At 57.3% G+C, this 10,897-nt stretch overlaps 1 protein-coding gene across 2 annotated transcripts; it reads left to right on the forward strand.

The window, feature by feature from the left end:
* Positions 1 to 203: 203 nt before the first annotated feature.
* On the forward strand, positions 204 to 3,751 carry LOC311511876 (olfactory receptor 5C1-like; the record flags this gene model as incomplete). Of its 2 annotated transcripts, none has more annotated exons than XM_084612804.1 (2): positions 204 to 998; positions 2,805 to 3,751. In XM_084612804.1, exon 2 carries the CDS (start codon positions 2,819 to 2,821, stop codon positions 3,749 to 3,751), a length of 933 nt encoding a protein of 310 aa, XP_084468930.1. In that variant the 5' UTR covers positions 204 to 998; positions 2,805 to 2,818. The 2 variants fall into 2 exon arrangements, with proteins under 2 accessions (XP_084468930.1, XP_084468931.1); XM_084612805.1 differs by having other exon boundaries at positions 204 to 726.
* Between the last annotated feature and the right edge of the window lie 7,146 nt (positions 3,752 to 10,897).

Below are 10,897 nucleotides of genomic sequence, written 5' to 3' on the forward strand. Positions count from 1 at the left end.
TGGATAGAGCAATGTGTGCATTGCTTCTACAGAACAGTCAGGGTGAGCCCCGCCTGCTTCCAGGTGGAATAGCTAAACAGGAACCCTTCAACTGTCGGAAGGCAGGATAACTGGGCTTGATGGACCTTTGGTCTGACCCAGTCGGGCCGTTCTTATCTTCTTATGTTCTCCGGGAGGGCAGTGGGGTCTGGTGGTTAGAACAGGGGAGCTGGGAGCCAGGACTCCTGGGTTCTTTCCTCTGAGGGGAGTGGGGTCGAACAAAACACAGGCGCCCAGCCTCGGAAGGGCCAGGGATGGTGACTCCCTCACACTGTGCTGGTGCAAAGAGCCCAGCCCCTGGTGCCAGCCGGGGGCCGGCCTCTCTTGGCAGCAGGGCAGAAGATCCGAGGCTGGCTCTGCTCTAACACGGGTGACTGGAAGCTCTTGGACTCGGGGATCTGTGGCCCAGCATCTCCCTGCTCTGCAGGCCTCCAATTTCCCATGCAAGTAGCCACCTGCGTCTGAATCCCCGCAGACAGGAGCTGGGGGTGACGCGCTTGCCCAGCCCCTCTGTCTGCGGGGCCTGGCTGGCACGGTGGGGATTGGCTCAGGCAGGAGCCCTGGGAGTCGGTGCCAGGGGAGGACTCGTGGATGCCAGGGAAAGGGGCCATAAAAGCCCCGGCACTGCCTGGGTGGAAAGCAGTGGGCACCGGCAGCGAGAGAGACGCAGACCCTGCCCTTCACCAGGTAGGCCGGGTGCCCTGGGGCAGGAACCGGACACGGGGCCTTTCCCGGGTAGGGACACTGTTTTGGGCCAAGGTGTTCGAAGCACCGCAGGCCGGCAGAGGTACTCTGGAAAACGAGACCCACACGCAGCTAAGCAGCGAGTTACTGGCTTTGTCGAAGGTTAGGGGACGCCAAGCGAGCGCACCGGAGCTTTGCCTGGGACGGACTCCGACCACGGGGTACACAGCGAGCCCCAATAAGCAGTGCACAAAAGCAGCTCATGAATATATAAGGTACTTCCCAACAGGGGCTTTTCGCAAACTGGGAAAGGGCCATGCAGGGCAGACAGAACCGGCCTAACGCTGGTTCTTCGTGTCCTACAGTGACCGGGCGGCCTCGAGAAAGCGGAAGTTCCCTAGCGAGGCCGTAACAAAGTCTTCCGCAGTCCCTTACAGACGCCCTCTCCGCACTGACCCCCATCACCTCCTCGCTTGCTGAGCCCATCTCTGCTTGGGGGGCTGGCCAGCCAGTCACTGGGAGCCAGGACTCCTGGGTTCTCTCCCTGGCTCCAGGAGGGGAGTGGGATCTAGTGGGTTGGAGCAGCGGGGGCTGGGAGCCAGGACTCCTGGGTTCTCAGGGGCGAATCCCTCCATGCTTTGCCCATAAAGGGCTCCCAGCCCATCCCAGTCCTTCTCTCTCTCTCTCAGCCGGAGGCAATTTTCCTTCCTTCTCTTCAGCTGTCCCCCTTTCTAATCCCTGCCCTGCTCGGAGGATCCCCCCATCCTGTTACCCTGTCCCCCTCGGTACCTCTCAGCTCCGGCCCCTTCTGCTAGTTCTTCCCTCCTCTCCCAGGCCTGGGGCTCCTCCCCGAGCCCCCCCCCCAGGCCGTGTGTGTCCAGCTCAGTCTGGGATGGAGGGATCAGTGTTCAGGATCAGGGGGCCCCCCCAAGCTGTCTGGACCATCCCCCTCTCTTATCTGCTCCGACTGTGCACCCCCAATCATTGCACCTGGCCCTTGGGGCTCTCAGCCACCAACCCCCACCAGGTGTCCCCATCCCTTCGAGGGGCCAGGCTGGGGACTGTGTCCCTCCACACTTTATGGGGATGTGTATTATGGTACCGATTGGAGGCTGCACATGAAATCAGGGTGGGGGGGTGACACTGAGTGCTGCAGATCAGAGCCTCCCTTGTACCGGGTGTTGCCCAGACCCCAACCAAGATCAGGGCCCCCCATTGTGCCAGGCACTATCCAGACCCTGACAGAGATCAGGGCACCCCGTCGGGCCGGGCACTGTCCAGACCCTAACCAAGAGCAGGGCACCCTGTTGTGCCGGGTGCTGCCCAGACCCCGACAGAGATCAGGGCCCCCCATTGTGCCAGGCACTATCCAGACCCTGACAGAGATCAGGGCACCCCGTCGGGCCGGGCACTGTCCAGACCCTAACCAAGAGCAGGGCACCCTGTTGTGCCGGGTGCTGCCCAGACCCCGACAGAGATCAGGGCCCCATCGTGCCGGGTGCTGCCCAGACATACACTGAGAGACCGGCTCTGCCCTGGAGAGCTCCCAGTCTAAATGCACCAGGGGAAGCAGAGCCCTAGAGTTGTGAAGTAACTTGCCCAGCGTAACCCAGCCGGTCAGTAGCGGAGCTGCGAATAGAACCCAGGAGTCCTGAGTGCCCGTCCTGCTGTCGGCCCACGCCACATTCCCACGCTGCCTCCAGGTCCCTCTATCTCATCTCCCTGCCCCAGGCATCTTTGCAGCTCCCTGCAGCTCAGTAGCGCCTGCAGGTTTAAATCACCGCCCCCTCTTTCCAAAGGGAACGCCGTGAACCCCGCTTTCCTCACCAACGCCCTTCGCCTGCCAACGTCCCTAAAGAGTGTTTGGATGTTGGCTTATTCTTTGCTTCGTAGCCTAAACTGTTGTGTGGCGTTATGTGTGGCTGTTCCCCAACTGCTCCGCCCCAGAGGTGGCTGCATCTCCGTGCCAGGCCAGCCCTCCCCGAACACCAGACCCTTGACGCTAGGAGCAGTGCCATCCCCACCCTGGGCTGAGGGCACTGGCAGAGGGGCAGGCTCTCACCCACGCTCCCTCCCCACAGATCTGTGCCCCCCCATGGCCGGGCCAAACCGGACAGTGGTGACTGACTTCCTCCTCGTGGGCTTCCCCTCCCGCCGAGACCTAAGTCTGCTGCTCTTCTCGCTGGCATTGCCCATCGTTCTGCTGGGCCTGGCAGGGAACCTGGGCCTGGCGGTTCTGATCCGGGCCGAGCGCTCCCTCCACACCCCCATGTACTACTTTTTCAGCCACTTGGCGCTGCTGGATCTCTGCTCCTGTTGCGCCGTGGGCCCCGTCATGCTGTGGGGCCTGTTGGCCGGCTGGGCCACCCTCCCTGGCCCGGCCTGCGCCCTCCAGATGTTTCTCTTCGCCACCGCGGGGGACGCGGAGTGCTGCCTGCTGGCTGCCATGGCCTACGACCGTTATGCCGCCGTCTGCCGCCCGCTGCACTACCAGGCTGCCGTGCCACCCCGCCTCTGCCGCGGGCTGGTGCTGGGCTCCTACGCGGCCGGGGCGGCCAGTGCGGCCGTGCACTCCGGCCTGGCCTTCCGCCTTCCCTTCTGCCGCAGCCGCGCCCTCGACCACTTCTTCTGCGACATCCCACCCGTGCTGGAGCTGGCCTGTGCCGACACCAGCCTCAACCAGGCCCTGCTGCTGGCCATCTGCGGCGCCATCCAGAGCGTCACCCTGCTGGCCATCCTGGCCTCCTACGGGCTCATCCTCGGGGCCGTGGGGCGGGCGGGCTTGCGCCGGGCTGCCCCCACCTGCGGCTCCCACCTGGCAGCTGTGGCCGTGCTCTACGGGACCCTCATCTTCATGTACCTGCGGCCCGAAGGCAGCTACGCCACACAGGCTGACAAGATGGCTGCTGCCTTCTACACCGTGGTCATCCCCACCCTCAACCCCGCCATCTACAGCCTGCGCAACGCTGATGTCAAGGGGGCCCTGGCGAGGCGGCTCCTGGGTGGGTGCCGCGTCTGGGGGGGCTGAGGAAGGGGCTGGAGGAGGGGTGGCCGAGGGAAGGGGAGATGGGGCAAGATGGCTGCTTAGAGTTGGCACCGGCATTGGTGTAGTCCCTCAGTGTAGACGTAACCGACTCCGAAGGGTGGGCGTAGGTAATGCACCTCCCAAGAAAGTGGTAGCCAGTTCTTACAGAGTAATTCTTCTATCGATCCAGTGCTGTGTACACTGGGGGTTAGCTGGGTTTAGCTACATCTCTCTGGGGAGTGGAGTTTTCACACCCTGGAGCGACATGGGTGGATCGACCAACTTCTTGGCATATAAGTACATAAGAACAGCCAGACTGGGTCAGATCAAAGCACCATCCAGCCCAGTCTCCTGTCTACCGACACGGGTGTCCCAGAGGGAATGAACAGACCAAGGAATCATCAAGTGATCCATCCCCTGTCGCCCGTTCCCAGCTTCTGGCAAACAGAGGCTCAGGACACCGTCCCTGCCCCTCCTGGCTAGGATGGACCTATCCTCCATGAACGTATCTAGTTCCTTTTTGAACCCTGGTATAGTCTTGGCCCCGGCAACATCCTCAGGCAAAGATTGCTGCAGCCAGTGGCCCCGTCCTGTCGCGGCACTTCATGGCCCAGTCATAAATATAAAGGGAAGGGGAACCACCTTTCTGTGCACAGGGCTAGAAAATCCCTCCTGGCCAGAGGCAAAACCCTTTTACCTGTAAAGGCTTGAAAAGCTCAGGTAACCTGGCTGGCACCTGACCCAAAATGACTAATGAGGGGACAAGATACTTTCAAATCTGGAGGGTAGGGGGAAGGCTTTTGTCTGTCTGTGTGATACCTTTGCCAGGAACAGATCAAGGATGCAAGCCCTCCAACTCCTGTAAAGTCAGTAAGTAATCTAGCTCAACAATGCGTTAGGTTTTCTTTGTTTTGGCTTGTGAAATTCGCTGTGCTGGAGGGAATGTGTAGTCCTGCTTTTCTGTCTTTTTGTAACTTAAGGTTTTACCTAGAGGGAATCTCTGTGTTTTGAATCTGACCGCCTGTGAGATTATCTTCCATTCTGATCTTACGGAGTTGTTCTCAGAGTAGCAGCCGTGTTAGTCTGTATTCGCAAAAAGAAAAGGAGGACTTGTGGCACCTTAGAGACTAACCAATTTATTTGAGCCTAAGCTTTCGTGAGCTACAGCTCACTTCTCTTATCTTTTTTTGTTCTTTCTAATAAAGTTCTGTTTTTTAAGAATCTGACTGGGTTTTTTGGGTCTTAAAAATCCAAGGCTGGTTTGTGCTCATCTTGTTTATTCTCAAGCCTCCCCAGGAAAGGGGGTGTAAGGGCTTGGGGCAGGGGTGGTGCAAGGATGTTTTGCACCCTAGGCGAAACTTCCACCTTGCACCCCCCCGCCGGGAGCCCTGCGGCGGCTACCCGCCCCCCTCCACCCTGAGGTGCCCCCCCGCGGCAGCTCCCCACCACCCCCTCTCTCCCTCCCTCCCCTCAGCCCAGGGAGCCGTGCAGCAGCTCCCCGCCCCAGCTCACCTCTGCTCCGCCTCCTCCCTGAGCACGCCGCCACTTCTCCCACCTCCCAGGCTGGGAGCCAATCAGCTGCATCCATCAGCTGTTTGGCGCGCAAGCCGGGAGGGAGAGAAGCAGAGCGGGGCTCAGGGGGAGGCGGAGCAGAGGTGAGCTGGGGTGGGGAGCAGTTCCCCTGTGTGCCACCCCCCCCGTTGCTTGCTGCAGGCAGCCCTCCCCGCGCCCCCCTGCCCCAGCTCACCTCCACTCCACCGCCTCCCCGGAGCGCACTTTTGGCCGCCCCCAACCACTTGGCACCCTAGGCGACCGCCTAGTTCACCTAGTGGTTGCACCAGCCCTGATATTTTGGGGAAATAGGAACTCCAAGTGGTCCTTTCCATGTTCCTTGTCTAAATCACTTGGTGGTGGCAGCATACTGTTCAAAGTCAAGACGAAACTTGTGCCATGGGAAAGTTTTTAACCTAAGCTGGTAAAAATAAGCTTAGGGGGGTTTTCATGTGGGTCCCCACATCTGTACCGCAGAGTTCAGAGTGGGGAGGGAACCCTGACAGCCCCTTAAATGCTCGGTCTCTAGGAAGGGGGCTCTGGACAGGACACGGCCCAGCCTCACCTTCTCCTAACCCTTTGGAATCAGATGTTCTCTTCCACACTTTGCTGGGGGGGCAAGTCCCCCTGGAATTGGACAAGAGGATCTGGGGTTGCACCTCAACCTCTGTGCACCATAATCGGGGGGCCCTAAATGACTCCAAGCATCTCACAGAGCTCTGGGCTCGCACCCAGGGCCGAATCTCTGAACTCCTTCCCTTGGGCAATGCCCAGCTTAGAGAGATCATGGGACAAACATCCTGTTAATGATCACAAACTGCCACCACAACTCATCAGCGGCTCTGCTTCCTCCCCCCAGCTCCCAACCCCAAGGAACCCAGTGCCTAACGATGCCCAGAGCGGTGTGGATTCAAGATCAGTAATGAACACCCTGGGGATGAGTTGAAGACAGGAGCACAGGGAGACCCAGGAGGGGAAGGGTATGCCTGTGCCGTGGATTGCTTTGTTAGATGGGTAAACAGGGGACTCTTGACTAGATTGGAGATTGGTTCTAGTTCCCCTGTACTTGGCCCTGGTGCGACCATAGTCTATAAGTACCAACATGGGGAATAAATATTTAATAACAGGCTCTTCAGTCCAGCAGAGGACGGTCTAACCCAATCCAATGGCTGGACAGTGAAACTGGACATGTTCAGACAGGAAATAAGTGGTACATTTTTAACGATGAGGGAAATTAACCATCGGGACAATTGGCCAAGGGTCATGGTGGATTTTCCATTCCGGACAATTTTTCAATCAAGCTGGGGTGTTTCTCTAGGAGAGCTGCTCTAGGAATTGTCTCGGGGCCATTCTCTGGCCTGTGTGATGGGGGGGTCCCAGTAGATGATCCCAGTTTGGAGTCACTGGATAATCTCGAAACTCTCCCAACTCCAAAGGCTCCAGAGCTGTCCTAGGGCCTGGGTTGTACAGGTTGGTTCAGATTGGATGATCCCAATGGGCTCTTCTGGCTTTGGTATCTATTTTAACAGCAGGTGGCAAGGGTGGCCAACCCTCCAGGATTGCCCCGGAGTCTCCAATAATTAAAGATGGATCTTTAATTAAAAATGATGTCATGTGATGAAACCTCCAGGAATACGGTCAACCAAGATTTGCAACCATATAGGTAGCTGGTTTTCTCCTAGCTACCTTGCTTCCTGGACGCACGTAGCCTGATCTTGTGGGAGTCATTCCCCCGCCACATGGGGCTGGATTTACTCCCCATCCCCTGCCATATGGGGCTGAATTTACTCCCCCTCCCCCACCATATAGGGTGCGTTTACTCCCCCTCCCCCTCCCTCTCCCTCTCTCTATCTGTGGGGCAGGGTAACAAGCACATCTAGGCCTCCAGATTTAGGATTTTTAACCCCTGCAGATGGAAAAGGAGCCAATCATGTGAGGGGAGGGGGGCTTTATTGTAAATTTCCTGGCAGAGAAAATAAATCCAACAGCCTCCCCCAGATATTAAAAGAACTCCCCCACCAACAAAATGGTTCCTTCCAGGGGCAGTAAAAGCACCAAAGCTCACAATGACCAGGATGAACTATTTCACTATGGGAGGGGGGGCAGAAATATCCACTTCTTAAATTCGATAAATTTTCCTTGGTCTCTGGGAAAAAAATGACAATTTTTGCAGTACAGATGGTGCCAGCCAAAATGAGCATGGAACCTTCCAAAATGGCAGTTATGGCAGTTGGCTAGGCCCCTTCCCCCCCCCCCAGAAGGAATGGGACCTTCCAAAGAGGCAATTATGGCTGTTGGCCTCGCCCCTCCCTCCAGTGAGAATGGAACCTTCCAAAGTGGCAGTTATGGCCTCTGACCAGGCCCCTCCCCCATCCCCAACTGCCCTTCAGGTCCCGGGCGGGGGGCTTCGCAGCCCTGACCAGGGGGCACATTCACCCCTCCACGTGTGGTGGGAGGGGGGCTGATGGGATCTGTCTGGCCTGTCTCCATTGGAGCGGGCGGAGGGGGGAGCAGTTTGGGGGGGATCCCCCTTTCGGCAGGACAATGGAGCACAATCGCCCCCGGGGGCTGCCGTTTAAACCTCATTCATTCATTAATTGTGGGAAACGGCTCCTTCCCCACCGGCGTCGCTCCCACCCCGTCCCCGAGAAAGCAGCCTGGGAGAGAGGAGAATCAGCAGGCTTTACGGGGGACACAATGGCCGCCATGGCCGCCATGATTAAATTGCTGCAATTCAGCACCTAGGAAACTCATTGACAGGGATGAAGATCAGCCCGTTCTCAGCCGCAGAGCGCGGATCCTTGTCCTGAATCTTCACCGGCTCCTTCTGTCCCGCACCTCGTGCCCTGACACACAACGGCAGCTACCAAACACGGGGCTCGTCCTGCGTCCAACATCCTGATGCACAACGGCAGCTACTGCCCATGGCGCCCGTCTCTCACTTTTTGATTTATTTGCGTTACCATCACATGTAGGAGCCCCAGTCCTGGGCCAGGAACCCATAGCACTAAGTGCTGGACAGACAGAACAAAAAGACAGTCCTTGCCCCAAGAACTACAGTCTCAGTCTAAGACAAGAGACGACAGGTGGATCCAGACAGACGGACGGGGGGAGCCCAAGTAAACACCAAGGCAGCTATAAGATTTTTGTAGGCATCACTGCAAGGTGATTCCAGGAGAGACTGGAAGGACAACGAGGTGGCCTGTTCAGATATTAGTGGGGGGCTCCCCCCAAGTGTGAGGGGTAGTGCACCCCAAATCCTTCCACCCCTTTGCACACCCAAGAGTCAGGAGTCAGGTCCTGCAGCAGAGTCAATCTCTGGGCAACCTAGTGAGCAGAGCTGGCCGGTAGGAGGCTTCCTGCTTGGTCAGAAGAGTCAACAGACCAGCTCTAAAGACCAGCAGCAGTTCAGTGTCTGCTCAAACCATTCGCCCTTGGCTGTGATAGACCCTGCTTGTTCCCAGCCCTGCTCCTACCTTGGATCCAGCCCAGCAGCTGGTCGTGCCTCATTGTCAAAACCTGGTTCTGGCCATCGGCTCCAATTGGGGACTTCCAGCTCCAGCCCTGACCCTCAGCTCCTATTCCTGGCTATTAACTCCTGCTCCAACCGTTAGGCATGACTGCCCACTCCCGGTCTCTGACACCCACATTCTCCCACTTAACAGCAGCTTCCCCACATGAGGGCTTGATTCCCCACCACTTTGCTCCAGACAGACTCCCTTCACACTGGAGGAATGCTGTTGTTAACCAGCCCCCAGCCAGGTATCCACCACTCAGAGAGACTCCTGGATCTCCTGCTATCATTCTCTGTCACGCCCCAAGAGCCGACACACCACTCCCAACCCGCCCTCAGTTCTCTCCAGGGCCCCCTTCACTTTGCCATTCCTCAGCCTGTAGATCCACGGGTTCAGCTTTGGGGCCACCACCATGAAGACCACAGCTAAGGCCACAGAACCCCATGTAGTAGGGGCTTTGTGACCCCCCCCCATGATCGTCCCAAAGTACAAGGAGACTGTGGCCAGGTGGGAGCTGCAAGTGGAAAAGGCTTTGTGCTTGCATTGGACAGACAGGACCCTGAGTATGGCTCCAATAATGCAGGCATAGGAGAGCAGGATACAGGCCAAAGGGATGAGGCTCACACTGGCACCTTTGGTGAGGATCAGCGGGTGCTGCATGGAGGTGTCAGAGCAGGAGAGTGCCAGCAGCTCCTGGATGTTGCAGAAGAAGTGAGGGACCTCCCAGGAGGGCAGAAGGACAGATGGGCCATGAGCAGGGAGTGGAGGCTGGTGATCAGCCAGGAGACACCCACCAGGTACCAGCACTGGTCACGGCTCATAAGCACGGCATAGCTCAGCAGATGGCAGATGACCACGTGGTGGTCTTAGGTCATGGAGGCCAGCAGGAGGCTGTCAGTGTTGCCGAAGGTGATGAAGAAATGCATCTGGTCCAGGCAGCTGGTGTAGGAGATGGCCCTGCTCCCGGATGCCAGGGTCCCCAGCTCCCGCAGTACTACAGCCAAGATCACACAGGTGTCCGCCAGGGAAAGGTGGGCAAGGAAGAAGTCCATGGGGGCACAGTGCAGGCAGGAGTCAGAGTGGATCAGCAGGGCAATATGCAGGTTCCCCGCAGCATAAGCGGGCACATGGAGAGGAAGAGGAGGTGCCAAAGCTCCAGGAGGTCTTAGAGACCCAGCAGCATGAACCCGGAGATGCTGGTCTTGTCCCCCCGCTTCATGGCTCCAGGGTCCCCACAGAGAGGAGATTTGAGCCATGAAGTGGCCCAGCAATGCCAAGGTGGAACACTCCGCTGGGAATGGGCTCCAAGGGTGATGGAGACTCACGATGAACAAAGCCGAAGGTCATAGAATCATAGAATCATAGAATATCAGGGTTGAAAGGGACCCCAGAAGGTCATCTAGTCCAACCCCCTGCTCAAAGCAGGACCAATTCCCAGTTAAATCATCCCAGCCAGGGCTTTGTCAAGCCTGACCTTAAAAACCTCTAAGGAAGGAGATTCTACCACCTCCCTAGGTAACGCATTCCAGTGTTTCACCACCCTCATAGTGAAAAAGTTTTTCCTAATATCCAATCTAAACCTCCCCCACTGCAACTTGAGACCATTACTCCTCGTTCTGTCATCTGCTACCATTGAGAACAGTCTAGAGCCATCCTCTTTGGAACCCCCTTTCAGGTAGTTGAAAGCAGCTATCAAATCCCCCCTCATTCTTCTCTTCTGCAGACTAAACAATCCCAGCTCCCTCAGCCTCTCCTCATAAGTCATGTGTTCTAGACCCCTAATCATTTTTGTTGCCCTTCGCTGGACTCTCTCCAATTTATCCACATCCTTCTTGTAGTGTGGGGCCCAAAACTGGACACAGTACTCCAGATGAGGCCTCACCAATGTCGAATAGAGGGGAACGATCACGTCACACATTCTACACCCAGAAGGGGACAATTCTGACCCATCTTGCCTCACTTCCTGCACACTTTAGGCCAGACGCCCGGAGCCCTTCCTACATCCAGCCAAGAGCTGAGGAGTGAGCTAAAGTTTCTCTCTTAGAAAGAGACTTCCAGTCTCAATGTGATGGACTCCAAGTGA

The sequence above is a fragment of the Lepidochelys olivacea genome (genome assembly GCF_965140295.1).
Source record: "Lepidochelys olivacea isolate rLepOli2 genome assembly, chromosome: 23".
Taxonomy (NCBI): Eukaryota; Metazoa; Chordata; order Testudines; family Cheloniidae; genus Lepidochelys; species Lepidochelys olivacea.